General features: G+C 43.7%; 1 protein-coding gene across 2 annotated transcripts in view; it reads right to left on the reverse strand.

Moving 5' to 3' along the window:
* Positions 1–233: 233 nt before the first annotated feature.
* The window catches only part of LOC309348035 (glutamate decarboxylase 1-like), a 28,483-nt gene continuing 13,307 nt past the window's right edge, over positions 234–15,409 (reverse strand). Inside the window, exons 8-16 of one of the 2 annotated variants that reach the window (XM_081873078.1) lie at positions 15,012–15,091; positions 13,677–13,731; positions 11,885–12,001; positions 11,486–11,550; positions 9,724–9,802; positions 7,552–7,701; positions 5,019–5,126; positions 3,059–3,107; positions 234–497 (exon numbers count right to left, since the gene is read on the reverse strand). In XM_081873078.1, coding sequence (XP_081729204.1) covers positions 445–497; positions 3,059–3,107; positions 5,019–5,126; positions 7,552–7,701; positions 9,724–9,802; positions 11,486–11,550; positions 11,885–12,001; positions 13,677–13,731; positions 15,012–15,091 — 756 coding nt within the window. In that variant the 3' untranslated portion in view covers positions 234–444. Of the gene's footprint in view, positions 498–3,058; positions 3,149–5,018; positions 5,127–7,551; positions 7,702–9,723; positions 9,803–11,485; positions 11,551–11,884; positions 12,002–13,676; positions 13,732–15,011; positions 15,092–15,409 lie in introns of both variants that reach the window. The other variant, XM_081873077.1, reaches the window with a different exon arrangement.

The raw sequence follows: 15,409 nt of genomic DNA on the forward strand, positions 1-15,409 counted from the left end.
CGGAGTCTGTAACCTGAAGCGTATGTAACCTGAAGCGTATGTAACCCGAAGTACCACTGTATTCTGTTAGACAACTGAAGTCAGAGATATGGGATATCTACTAGTCTATCATCTACCCACCCCTTCTTTAAATGCTACATTAATAGATCTTGTATTTGAAGATAGTTTTAAAGATGAGCAGCTTCTAACCATGGTTTGTTCCTATTTTGAAGAACCTCAATATGCACCCAAGGTCATCAGAACAACAGTGACAAAACTTTGAACAGGATCCACTACACCAATGAAATGTTGGTCCCCACTTTTTGAGATTTATGGGCCAGCTGTCACAAATCCTTCCCAAGCCTTTCAATTTCTTCCAAGAGAAAATCAACATCTGATTTCTTGGTTGCTGGGTTAGAGAAGACCATTCGGAAAAAATTCACATGGTTCCCGTGAGGCTGATAACTAACCATTGTAGTACCTTCTTCTATCATCCTCGCTTTTATCTTTGGAGCAACCTAGACATGGATATATATAAAAAAAGTTGCAATTATGTTTTGGAATAATTTAGGAACTAGTTCCATAAATAGGCAGTAGCAATAGGCTGGATCTGTAGCAGAGTAGATATGATACTGTAATGTTTGGTTTTAAAGAAAGGATGGAACTCATTGGACATGTGAAAGAAGAAGAAGAAGAAGAAGAAGAAGAAGAAGAAGAAGAAGAAGAAGAAGAGTAGTAGTAGTAGTAGTTTGGATTTGATATCCTGCTTTATCTCTACCCAAAGGAGTCTCAAAGCAGCTAACATTCTCCTTTCCCTTCCTTCCCCACAACAAATACTCTGTGAGGTGAGTGAGGCTGAGAAACGTCAAAGAAGGGTGACCAGCCCAAGGTCACCCAGCAGCTGCATGTGGAGGAGCGGAGATACGAACCCGGTTCACCAGATTACGAGTCTACTGCTATTAACCACTACACCACACTGGATCAATCAGAAGAAGAGATTTATCAGGTGCTTTTAATATTTGGCAGGCATCCTCTCTAAATTCAGTATACCTGAAGGAGCGTCTCCATCACCATCATTCAGCCCGGACACTGAGATCTAGCACCGAGGGCCTTCTAGCTGTTCCCTCACTGTGAGAAGTGAGGTTACAGGGAACCAGGCAGAGGGCCTTCTCAGTAGTGGTGCTTGCCCTGTGAAACACCCTCCCATCAGATGTCAAGGAAATAAACAACTATCCTGTTCAGGCAAGTTTTTAATGTTTAATGCTGTATTGTGTTTTTAATATCCGATTAGGAGCTGCCCAGAGTGGCTGGGGGAACCCAGCCAGATGGGAGATGGGTGGGTTATAAACTTATTATTATTATTATTATTATTATTATTATTATTATTATTATTATTATTATTTTGTTTTAGATGACAGCTGAACAATTTTTTCAGCAAACGTACACCCACGTGTAATCTATTGAACTATTTTTGTTTCCAAAGTTTTACTGGTTTCTCAATGCTTTGAACAATGCTTTCAACAATAGCTATTTTTATGTATATGTGGGTTTTTGCTGTGTTTTAGGTACAATTTTACTACGTATGCCTCTTAAGAGAGCTCTTTGATTCAGCATTTTATAAATTTCTCTAAATAAAATAAATACAGGTATTGGAAACAAATGCAAAGAAAGGGCTTACATTATGAGACAATTATGAACAGCCCTTTTAAAAGGGTATCTAGTCACTGGTGCTGTAGTATGATTGGCTAAAACTTCCAAAGATGTACAGTGGTGCCCCGCAAGACGAATGCCTTGCAAGACGGAAAACCCGCAAGACGAAAGGGTTTTCCGTTTTTCGAGGCGCTTCACAAGACAAATTTCCCTATGGGCTTGCTTCGCAAGAAGAAAGCCCATAGGGAAATCTTCGGGGACCTCTTTTAAATGCTGGCGGTGGGGAGCAAAGCCTTTCCCCCCCCCCGGCCTTCAGAAGAGGTCCAGGAAGGCCGGCGGGGGCCGAAAGGCTTTGCTCCCCACCGCCAGCATTTTAAAAGCGGTCCGGGATAGCAGGGAAGCGCTTCCCGCTATCCCGGACGGCTTTTGAAGGCAGGCGGGGGGGAGCAAAGACTTTCGCCCCCCCCCCCGCTGGCCTTCAGAAGGGGTCCTGGACCTCTTCTGAAGGCCGGCGGGGGGCAAAAGTCTTTGCTCCCCCCTGCCTGCCTTCCCGAGAGAGCGGAGAAACACAGCGCTTTCTCCGCTATCCCGGACGGCTTTTGAAGGCAGGCGGGGGGGCGAAAGTCTTTGCTCCCCCCCGCCTGCCTTCCCGGGGGCTTTAAAATCGCCCCAGGACAGCGGAGAAGTCTGCTGTCTGGGGCGATCTTAAAATGCTGGCGGGCGGCAGCGAAGCCTTCGCTGCCGCCTGCCAGCATTTTAAAAAAACCCGGGACAGCGGAGAAGTCCTCTGCTGTCCCGGGGTTTTTTAAAATGCTGGGGGTGGGAAGAAAAGCCCTTGTCCCCCCCCCAGGCTTCAGAAGAGGTCGGGGGACAGACTGTCCCCGGACCTGGTCTGAAGGCGGTTTCCATAGGAACGCATTGATTGATTTTCAATGCATTCCTATGGGAAACCGTGCTTCGCAAGACGAAAAACTCGCAAGACGAAAAAACTTGCGGAACGAATTAATTTCGTCTTGCGAGGCACCACTGTAATAAGCACAACAGCTAGGACACTCTCAGGACTAAGCCACGGGCAGCAGCAGGAGGGAACCAGTCTCTAGGAATCAGCATCCAAGAGTTTCAGGGTTGAAGAATGCACCAAAACACATTTAAATATGTGTTTTAAGAGAACTGCGCCTTAATATTCCTGTGAGACTTTCTCCCTAAAATTGCAGATTGATGTGGAAATGCAGCAGAATGGAATTATGGATAAAAAGAATATGCAAAACTGCCACAGGTTAGAAATGGACAAGTTTTCTCATCCCTAGTTCTGGTGTGTAGATGAAAGAAATTGGGGTCTGCAACAGATCTTAACAACAACAGCATTGGTGTTCCTATTTCTGTACACACTTTTTGTGACTGACAAAAAGGTTTGCATGAGAAATTCTACCTGATGTAGTCTTTTTTCTCTCTCTGGTCCCTTTGGGATCTTTCGAAGGCTGGGTGGGATGTACCAGAAACACACATTGGTGAGTTCAGGCTTAGACAAACAAAATAAAATACAAATTACAAAATGCCAATGTCTATTTTCAACAAATGTTTCCATTTATTAAACCCACCTGGACAGATTCTAAACTTTGCAATTCCTTTTCAGCAACTTCTCTAGCGCAATTCACTCACAAATGCTTACTGTGTGCGAATGTGAAGCAAACCTAAGCCCAATGATTCTCCCTGAGCTTTTAATATATAAAATATTTCAAAAAGATTCCAGAATCTGAAGGAGCAAATCTTGGTTTTCACAATTTCCTTGCACAAAATTAACATGGAAGCCAATGTTTAGTAAGACTCCATATATATAAAAAGACCCAGAGATGCTTCATAATCTAGCTGGCAGTTGCAAAACGATCATTACTCAAAAAAAGTCCTACAAGAGTCAGTGGTATGTTACTGTGAAATCTAAATTCATCCCAGTATAATATAAGCCTGGTCTCTGGGAAAGAGTTGGCTTTAAAAAGCGAAAATAAATCATTTAAATGTACCCAAACCCCAAGTGAGATGACTATTGGGAAGCCAGATTTATTAGCAAATATGTCACACAAATAGTTCGATAAAATCAGTTTGTCAAATGACAACTGCCAGCACTCTCAGTACAATGTCTGAAAAGTCAGAATTCTAATTTATACAAAAGTATTCATTTATTTGTTGCAAATATAGTCCACCTTTCCTTCAAGGAGCTCAATGTGGAGTATGTAGATCTCTCTGTTTTATCCTCACCAGAACCTTGTGAGGTAGCTGAGGCTGAGAGTTAGTGACTTGCCCAAGGTTGACCAAATTCAGTCATAAATAGGGTCTCAGCCAAGAATAAACTCAACCCAGACACGTATTTCAGCTGAATTTGTGGGTCTGAGCATGAAATGCTTTGACATTCAAAGCTCACAGGGGAAACTGGTAGTTTCTATTGACAAAGAAAGCAGATGGTACCTTGGACAGCTCCCAGAGGCCCTACTAAGGCTGCTACAATAGATGCCACCTCTGCAGGGAGCTAGAACCCAAGGAAGCTCAATGAAGCTTTATGTACAGGATAACCAGTGATAAAGCTCTGCCTCCATGGAGGAGCTGGCTGGCTGGATAAAAAGGCCCTCAACTTATCATCTTCTAGTCCTTGACTTCTGTGAAGCTAGAGAGGCAGAGACAGCATAGGAGATACATCCTTTGAATAAGTTTCTCCCATCAAGGAAGTGGCTTGAACCTCATCCACACCAGAGTCTTCATCTACGAACTGCAAGGGTTGTGGGTTATGACAGGCTGAATTCACTGCAGCCCTAATTCGGTGCTGAATTTGCCATACTTGAAGTCTACTTTTAATTATGGATCTCTGTGATGACTCTCATTGTGGAAAAGAGGATGTGTCCTAGAAAAAGAGTACATATGGCAACCCTATTAGACTCCAACACCCACCAGCTTCATCCAGCATGATCAATGGTCAGGGAAAGTGGCAGTTGTAGCCCAACATCTGGAGGATCACAGGTTTCCAATCCATTGATTGATTGATTGATTGATTGATTGATTGATTGACAGATAGCACAGAGACATTGATCATCACTTCTCCACTTTGCCAAAAGCCCAACATGATGCACAAAGTTTAAATATACTTTTTGAAACAATCACTTGAATAGAATTGCCTCGTACACAGAGTCATGTACATGGCCAGATGAGTGGAACTTAGTAAACAAAATGGCTCTGGAAAACGGGAAACAGAAGTAGCTCGAGAAGCACATGCCACAAGCTAGAGGCAGTCACTCCTATTGGGTTGTGTGTTGGTCTGTTTGTTTATTAGTAATAATTAAATTTGATGCAGGATGCCAGGATCAATACGTAATCCAGTAGTACTCTCCTTGTTCAATACTTACCTCGGCATCAAACACAAGCTCATAGTTCTTTCTTGTCTTCAGTTCCTTGTAAAGGTATTCTGCAAGTTCTAGAAATCTGTTGATAAGCGTTTCAAATCCTCGCGTGCCCTGTAAGATATCAGTGGAGGGAAAGAGACAAACTGAGAGAGTTCACTTTGCATCTAGACTGTGTCATACTATTTAAAGGATGGAAAGGCCAGTAAATCTACAGGTATAGCAGAAATCCACAACAAACCTGCAGCCCTTCAGATGTTGCTGGACTCCAGCTCCCATTGGCCCTAGTCAGCATGCCCAATGGTCAAGAATTGTAGGAATTGTAGTCCAGGTACATTTGGAGGGCTACAGGTTCCCCATCTCTGAATTAGACAATATGTGTGCTGCCTACAGGGAAGAGCTGAAAGTCAAAGGTAGTGCAACTGCTTTGCATGCAGAAGGTCCCAGGTTCATCTCTGGTATCTTCAGGTGGGGCTGTCTTAAACCCTGGAGAGCCACCTCCAGCCAAGTGTAGACATTAGTGAGCTTGATGGACCAAGCCTCTGCATGACGTCACAGAATCATAGAATTGTAGACTTGGAAAGGGTCCTAATGGCTATCTAGTGCAATCCCATGCAGCACAGGAATCACAACTAAAGAATCCCTGGCAGATGGCCATCCAACTTCTGTTTAAAATTTTCAATGAAGGAGTTTGCCATCTTCCGAGGTAATCCATTCCACTGTTGGAAGTCCTTCCTAATGTTTAATAATATCCAAAGGCAACACGATGACCAAGTACAACAATGCGATGTCAATATAAACTCTTTATATAATCTATACAGAACATTGAACAATATGAAATACATGAAATATGCACTCTCTGCAAAACCAAATAAACAGAAATCTTCTAAATCTCTGAGTCACAAAATATGCACTCTTGATGGATTCTCTTGAAAACATAGAACCAAATAAACATAAGTCTTATAGGTCTCTGAAAGTCTTTGTGGGCTATGCAAGTCTCTGAGAAAAGCAATGGGTCAGATGCTAATCTGGTGAAAACAAGCCATAAAGCTTTGTTGTATGACGTCCAACGCTGCCAAAGTTGTCCGCAAACAGACGTAGTGAACAGTGATTCTGGATATACCCACTGTTTCGTAGAATTCTTCTTCAGCACAGCAGAAGGATACAGAAATGCTTCATAAACCCATCTATATGGTGAATGGAATTGTATAACAACAATTGCTATGGAGCAGTGGTCATAAAGTTATGTAGCCACTCTATATGGTTGCTTCTCTCAGAGACTTGCATAGCCCACGAAGACTTTCAGAGACCTATAAGACTTATGTTTATTTGGTTCTATGTTTTCAAGAGAATCCATCAAGAGTGCATATTTTGTGACTCAGAGATTTAGAAGATTTCTGTTTATTTGGTTTTGCAGAGAGTGCATATTTCATGTATTTCATATTGTTCAATGTTCTGTATAGATTATATAAAGAGTTTATATTGACATCGCATTGTTGTACTTGGTCATCGTGTTGCCTTTGGATATTATTAAACATTAGGAAGGAATTCCAACAGTGGAATGGACTACCTCGGAAGATGGTAAACTCCTTCACTGAAATTATTAAACAGAAGCTGGATGGCCATCTGCCAGGGATTCTTTAGTTGTGATTCCTGTGCTGCATGGGATTGCACTAGATAGCCATTGGGACCCTTTCCAAGTCTACAATTCTATGATTCTGTGACATCATGCAGAGGCTTGGTCCATCAAGCTCACTAAATGTCTACACTTGGCTGGAGGTGGCTCTCCAGGGTTTAAGACAGCCCCACCTGAAGATACCAGAGATGAACCTGGGACCTTCTGCATGCAAAGCAGTTGCACTACCTTTGACTTTCAGCTCTTCCCTGTAGGCAGCACACATATTGTCTAATTCAGAGATGGGGAACCTGTAGCCCTCCAAATGTACCTGGACTACAATTCCTACAATTCTTGACCATTGGGCATGCTGACCAGGGCCAATGGGAGCTGGAGTCCAGCAACATCATCATGTCATCATGTTGCCTTTGGATATTACTGATATTTGTTTGCAACACAGGGGTTTAATTGTTTGGTTTAGCCAGATTCTCCTTTCTTGTAATTTGAATCCACTGCTTCAGTTTCTACCCTCTGGAGCAGAAGAAAACATGTCCTTTGGAATATCCCTCAGAAACTAATGCATCACTCTGTGGCAGATGTTCCTTAGCAGGTGCATCCAGTGCTATTTTTCTACAAAAAGAAATGCCAGAACGCACCATGAACACCTCCCTTATTCTCTTAGAATGGCAACGGTGCCCACATGAGACATGCCAGAACTGAGTTCCAGTGAGTTCCAGCTGAAAAAAAGCCCTGGGAGCATCAATATAGAAGAGTTTTGTGGGTTTGGCAACCTCACTTTACCTGCAGTTCCCCTGCTCTCCCTAACTCTCCCTCCCTTCCATGGCTTCAGATTCATCATGATAACGTCATTGTTATGCAATATATCTCAGCGACTTCCTCCCATCCCTGCAAGATGTTTCCTACCTTAGCTCTCCACATTAGCCACAGCTTGAATACGTCAACATGCCGGCCGCACTGGATCGCCTTGTCCCCAGTGTCGTAAGCTGTGTCATACTGTTTGTCTGGTTGGAAGAGATATCCGGCGCAGAGCTGATTACAGGCTTGGAGAAGACCCTAGCGGAGGGATAGAATTGTTAAGATAATGCTGCATCTGAAATCACCTTCACATTTAAAACAATTCAGTGACAGGAAGTAAACATAATTTATTGACATTTTAATGATTTTGTAGAACCTGCTCTGAGAGATTTTCCTGAACATGATATGCAGGGAACATAAAGAAGAACTCTGCTGAAACAGATCTCTCTAATCACATCTGGCCTGGCATCCTGATCTCCACAATTGTCAGCCAGATGGCTAAGGGAAATCCACAAGCTGGGCATGATGACAATGGTCATGTTTTAGCCCCATTGAAGTAAATGGCATAACTTAGTCACAATTAACTTAGATACAACTGATTTCAGTGGGACTACAGCATGAGACTCTACCAGTGAGATCACCTTTCCCCATATATGCCCACTCAGTCTGTGGATCTGGCACTGTTGCAGATGCAGTTAATACTCTGGATTTGTAAGAAATTGATCTTCCACACTCACAATGTGGAACTCCCTATTGACATCAAGCAGGTGTCTTCACTGCACTCTTTTCCGTAACTGCTTCAGACATGCCTCCCCCCGGATGTGCAGAATGTTTACATGTGTTTTAATATATATTTTTAGCTTATCACTGATTTCAGCGATGATTTCAGTGCTTTAAATAGCTGTTTTAACTATAGTCGAATGAAATTGCAGGCAGGATTCGAGATAAAAGCAGTGGAAGAAAAATGATAAGGTCACGGTAGTAGAGAAATTTTTTGTAATTGATCAAGATATAATGCAGCAGAAAAGGTTTGAGTAAAAACATGGTAGAGACGGGGTGCAAAGTCTATTTATGAAACAATGAAATTACTTGATATGAAGATTATTGTGAAAATGTTGCAAAAAAATTGATTAAAAATTGTATTGCAAAAAACCAGCCACTTCCAATGAGCAGCGTTTGCAGCCTAATGTGGTGCCTCCTCTTCCCCCAGATGAGACACAGCATCTTAGCTGTTTGTCCCTGTCCCTCTCGGCCTTCGTGGAGGCTCATGGGTTCCTTCCAAACCTGCCCATTCAAATGGGTCAATCCACAGCAGCCTCAGGGGCAGGGCATGGGAAGTGGACCTGTGGGAGGCAGGCTTCTGTTGCATCTGCCCCCCCCATCTATTTGCTCGGCCAACCCCTCAGTGTGTCATCTAGTTGGCCAAGGCCATCAGGACCACCACAATCTGGTTTTTTATGTATACTTTTATTGTCTCATCCCTTTTGTAAAACACTTTGAGCAGGCATCCCCAACCTGCGGCCCTCCAGATGTTTTGGCCTACAACTCCCATGATCCCTAGCTAACAGGACCAGTGGTCAGGGATGATGGGAACTGTAGTCCAAAACATCTGGAGGGCCGAAGGTTGGGGATGCCTAACTTTGAGGTTTTTGGTTTTTTAACAATCAAGTAGTATATAAATATTATTAAATAAGAATGACTGAGTTAGTCTGGATACAGCCCAAGTATTCATCATCATCATCATCATCATCATCATATTTGTGACCCGCCGATCTGGCTGGGTTGCCCCAGCCAGTGTGTTCCTGTCAAAGAGATCAACTCAAACTGTCTCAGTACAACTTGTGACCCACCAAGCTGAATGCAGTCCACTCCCACATATTGTGGCCTGCTGGATACTTCAAAATCCTTGCCTCTGCACACAGCCACCATCTAGCAGGCTACACTACATAGCTGATGGACTGCATTCAGCTTGGCATTTCACACATTGTTATGTGTACATCACCTGCAGATATATAGCCTAGCACAGCCTTCCTCAATCTGGTGCTCTCCAGATGCAGACAACTAAATGCACTTTACAACCCAGTCATACGCATGTTTTCTCCAAAGCAAGTCCCATCATGTGCAACAGGAGTCACATCCCAGCATCAGACAGCAAATCTAGTCATGCTTGTGTGGAACTTAACTCCTTCTTAAAGAAGCGGCATTGAAAACTGGTCTGGGATCCTGTGTCTGCCCTGAGATATTCAACTCTGTCCATGGTAGGAAAGGGGTGGGTGTTACCTTCTCACGGACTAAGAAAGCAGAGCACTGCAGCGGAACTCCCATCAGCTTGTGAGGATTCCATGTGACAGAATTAGCCCTAGGTAAAGAAGAAAATTAAAAGATAATGAATATGCCAGGTTTGAAATGGGTCGTATACTCTGAAGCATATAAACGCACACATAAATATTAGTTGGAAGCATTAGCGATGAAGTCACCGACCTAATAATACTTTATAGAGATGTTCATATCAGCAACTTTGATCCACAAGGTTTATCATCAAAGCAACTTGACAGGAGAATGGGGAGCGGGAGGCGGGGGAAGCAAAATGAAAAGTCAGCAGGACTTTTGAGAGAATGGGGACGCAGCATTTGCTGCAGCAAAAAAAAAATTGTATGAAATTATGCCAACAGGGAACAGAGTGCAAATAAACTTGTAGGTCTCTTACATCAGGGGAGGAGGGGTCTTGTTCAGCCAACTTTTTTGGGGGGGGGTGGATAGCAGTGGGGCAAAGGGAGGCAAAAGGTGGGCAGGGGAACAGGTGGAACTCTTTGTAGAAGATGTGTCAGGGACTGGCTGGATGAGGAAGCCACCTAGCCAAGAGCCCCCCAGGGAAAGTGCAGAAGGAAAGGGTTTGGACCCAGGATCCTGGTGGTGGGGAACCAGCCAGACCACACAGGAAGGGAAGAGCTGGGAAGTACTGGAGGCTGGGAGCTTGGAGGATGATGAAGAGGAGGAAACAGGACAGGAACAGAAATCAGACTTGGTGGGTCCACCACGGAGCTACTCTGACTCCTTCTCTGACAGCCTGCAGCCACCCCCCATGCTCAAAACAAGGCATCTGCTGCATACCACAGAGCACAGAGCTAGGCAGACACAGAGAGGGTCCCTTGGGGGTCACCGTAGATGGAGGGAGGGGCCTGACACAGAAGGAGTGAGTGTGGAGAGGGAGTTACAAGCCAATCCGGGCAACTGCTTCATCTAGGGAGGAGCAATCCTTAGAAATCTCCATGTGCTCTTTGTTCTGCTTTCTTAATAAAGAAACTAACTGTACGTCAGCTAGTGTTTCACTCTCTTTCTCTGATCTGCGAACGACCTGCTCTCCTTGCTGGCTCCCTGACAGGAGGCTATATTCCAGCCATGCCAAAGTCAGAGGATTCCAGACATACGCATGCACACTCCTTCCATCCAGATTTGTTGTTGTTTAGTCATTTAGTTGTGTCCGACTCTTCGTGACCTCATGGACCAGAGCACGCCAGGCACTCCTGTCTTCCACTGCCTCCCACAGTTTGGTCAAACTTATGCTGGTAGCTTCAAGAACACTGTCCAACCATCTCGTCCTCTGTCGTCCCCTTCTCCTTGTGCCCTCCATCTTTCCCAACATCAGGGTCTTTTCCAGGGACCATCCAGATTAAGTCTGTGGTATTCAAGGACACATTGTAGCCAGACACAAGCACTCCAGATTGGTCCTGGGGGGGGGGCGTAGGGAGGGCTGTGGCCTTGGAAGGGTCTTGGGGGCCAGAGAGGGCCACATTCAGCCCCCAGGACTGAGGCTCCTCACCCCTGTCTTCCATAATATAAAACTTGGCACTGCTCTAGATTTATTCTCTGTTCCCCCTCAAACTCAGTGCAACAACTCGCTTCCGCTCCTACTATGAGTCACTATTACTATGGTGACAGGCCTTACAGTCTGCACTTCAGCAAGAGGTCTGAAGCGAGGAGAAAGACTGGCTAATATGTTGATCTCACTGCAGCTTACCCTTAAAGAACATAATGTGATTACCTTTCAATGCCGCTCAGTTTGTGGGAATGCCTTCTCGACAGAAGCAGGCCGCCTCCCCATGCTGCCTATCAGAAACGAAACACACGCTTATCTTACTGGGAGAATGCCACCGTTCACCAACACCGTTTATTAAAATTTTGCCTTCAACTCATCATAAGTACATTTCGTAATTGAATAAGAATCCAATCTACAGACAATCCTATAGACATTCTGAACTTAGTAGCTATACTACTGATCTCTTTGCTTGGAAGATTTTATTATTATTATTATTATTATTATTATTATTATTATTATTTATGATTTTCAATTTTATACATTTCAATGATTTTACAAGCATTTAACATTTCAAAACTCGACTTCCAGGAGCAAGATGGAACAGATAGCCAACAACCACCTTACATCCACATGCATCCAGAGGTTATACTTCTCACAGATGTCAGCTATGTGAACGAGTGGATCGAAAGCTCCATACACAGTTGTCCCAGCTGTGGCACTCACATAGAATGGTACTTTGCCCTGAAAACATATTCAAGATGGCAGCCTGTATTAGTGTACATGCAACAAGGACTTGTCCTTTGTCATAACCTAAGTTGCCATACATCCAGAATTTCCTGGACATATCAGGAACACTGCTGTCAGAAACATCCTTTTTGCGTTTTGGCTCAACAGCTGTCAAGGACTGGGCAGAGAAGGAGTAGTGATGGAGACGGCCTCCCCATCCTGACCCTTCCAGGGAGGAGGAAGAAGAAGACAGTATAGACTTACAACAGGGGGTTAAGGGAGGCAGCAGCTCAGAGGCAGACGAGGGGGGAAGTTGGGAAATCATGGGAGATCCAGAGCAGCAGCTGGCTGACACATTGACACTAGAAAGCATTCCAGACCCACCATCTCCCAGAACCTGGCAAGCCTTAAAAGTAGGAGAGCAAAGAGCTTGAAGACAGAGGGAACTTAGAGGCACCCGTAGAGGAGGTGATGATGATGACGAATGAGGAAGTGGGAGAGAAGGGGGTGGAGCTTCTGTCATGACAATGCCATGATCCAAGAGGCTGGCTTCTATAGCCTCTCTGTGTAAATATTGAATAAAAAAGGATGGTCAGAAACCTTCTCTTGTCTTTATACTTTCCTGGGCAGCTAGCCAGGAGGTCAAAACTTTAAAAAGTTCAACAACTCTGCCCAAAGAAAGCTCAACTTTTGTGAAACATCATAATCCTTTGCTGCAGAGCATGGTAAGATTCATTCCTTTTCTTGGCAAGCATCACTGTAGGATATAGTGGCAATGCAATACATCGCAAAGGCATTTTGCCTATATTCTGGAAAAATGAATTGACACATCACAGGTGGGAGAATCTATTCTTTTTTCCTTCTTTGTCTTGTGTGCACAATCATCATCATTGATTGTCAGCCTACAGATCAGGACTCTTGGGATTCCTTTCTCCTTGTCCAGCTCATACGTTCTTCAACACTTAAAATATTTTAAAAATTGGGAGGCATTTCAACTTGCTACTATGACAACAGTAGCAGGGGAAACCCCGTTGCACTGGTGGAAGTTTGTGCGCAGGCTTCCAGTAGCGAGACTCTCTAGTCCAGTGGTTCTCAACCTCTGGATCCCCAGATGTTGTTGGACTACAACTCCCATCATCCCTGAGCTCTGGCCTTGCTAGCTAGGGGTGATGGGAGTTGTAGTCCAACAACATCTGGGGACCCACAGGTTGAGAAAGGCTGCTCTAGTCGTTGCTTGAGACTGCTTCATGTGGCATATTTTTAATACCATAAAAAGGATCACCAGGCCTGGTGCCAATGACAGGTTTTGATATTGGTCTCCAGAGGTGGCGACTCCTACTCCTGAGGGGAAGACCATTGGCTATACAGGCTGGGGTTGGTGGGAGTTGGATTCTGGTAACATCTGGAGGACCATAAGCTCCCTAGCCCTGTCCTCCTCCTTCACCATCATCCCTTTCACTTTGCAAAGGACAAAGAGGAGGAAGAGATGGGGAGAAGCCACCAAGTCATTCTCAACCACCTGCTAACTTGCCTGGGGCAAGGGAGCTAGAGACCCTTCTGACCAGTTCCAAATAACCTGCCAAAGTCCAATTTAGCTCAATAGGGATATCACAAACATACAATTAAATTCCAGCAGAGTAGCTATAGAACAAGGACCTGAAAGGTTACATGAAGGTGATGGAAGCCAAACCTGTTTTTTAACTTGGATAATGTTTTCCTCCAGTTCAGATGGAATCATCTTCCCCCTGTTAAGAACAAAGCAGCAGCAGCAGTGCTTGCTAAATATTACTCATTGTGCATCCTTCCAAATGCATAACAATTAAGGGCACCATCCGTTTCCCCCTTCAAGCTAAAGTTTTGCATAGTGGAAGAAACCCCCACAAGACTCAATGCACTGCTTCAGAGAAGAACAGGGCATTTGGCTCTACATTGGGAGTGTGCAATATTCCCCCCCCCCCGCCGCCCCCAGTTTTGTAATTTGGGCTGGCACCTGAAATCCGTATGGCACCTAACAGAACCTTCTTTTCGTGTCTGCTATTTTATCTCACATTCCATCTGGAGACTGTGGTCACACCCACACCAAACATTAAAGCATACAGCTTCCCCCAAAGAATGCTAGGAATTGTAGCTCTGTGCTGAAGCCATGAACTTTAAATGTTTGCTGTGGACGTGAGCTGTGACCCAAATGCAGACGCCATGACTTCACTACCAGCAGTTTTTCCTGGTCTCTTCCATTCTGTTCCGGAGAACTGAAAAGCCCCAATGTTATTTTGTGCCATTTTGATTGACCTGCTAAAAGTATTCTCCTGATACAGATTTTGGAATTTTTCTTCAATTCGTTCATTTGTTTTCATTGTTTTTTCCTAACAAAAACCATTAACCGTTGTTTTTGCTGTAGTGACAGAGCTGATTTGGGCAGCTATCGCCTGACGTCTGCCACTTTTTGAGGTGGTCACCATTGTATTTTCCCAGAATGCTTTGAAATGGTGAGAAATTATTATCAGACCTGTGAAAAACATGACTGTTGGATGCACAAGCCATTGTGAAATGAAGCCAATTGCTTAGGGAGACCTCCGGGCCTATAACTAAACCAGGATTTCAAAAGTCGATTGAGGTCCAGGGGTACGTAATTTCCAAAAGCCGGCACTTTCTTAGGCAAGTCAATTGAAAAATCAACAACCTTGGGGTTTGTCATAAAGAATCTCAACAATTTTTGTGGTTTCCTAAAAAAAGCTCAGCAACTTTCAGGGTGTCCTGGTTTTTACTTATTGAAATATGGCGACTAAACAGGCAGTTCACTGAATGATGTGCAATTAAGATATTATTTCAAATATTATGCCTAAAATACAGAAAACATTATTCAGTTCTGCATTGTGAAAGCAACACATATGTTTTTTGGGGGAAGTGTTCCTAATATGTGAATCTAGAATATGAAGAAATAAAAGGTTCACACATCTCTGCAAATGCAAGTAAATTGCTTGAGTGGATATATAAATCATGCACAAAAAGCAGGTGAAGGCCTTACCTTTCATCACACTTGACAACAATAACATTATCCATTCCGATCCCAAGAACTGCTGCAGCTTTCTTTACAGAATAATGGCTCTTAGATAGTAAGGTTGAAAAGGTTAAATAGAGGAAAGATCTCACAACATACATTAGAGCTGAAAGATTGCTTCATGATTGCTTCTATGTTAAAGAAATACAAAGACAGACAAGCCAGGAATTTAAGCCCTTGTCATCTGTTGACATCTAGGGGAGTACAATTCAACTACAATACTACTTAAATCATTGTTTTGAGGAGAAGAGTGAACATCATACACAGTGAAACTGCCCATTCCTGTGTTTGCTGGTTTCAGAGTAACCATTCCAAAACATATATCATCTCTAATGCTGTTTTGTTCCTCAGAGGGAAGTATTGCC

Source organism: Podarcis erhardii (genome assembly GCF_964252035.2).
Source record: "Podarcis erhardii genome assembly, chromosome: 8".
NCBI classification, from domain to species: Eukaryota; Metazoa; Chordata; class Lepidosauria; order Squamata; family Lacertidae; genus Podarcis; species Podarcis erhardii.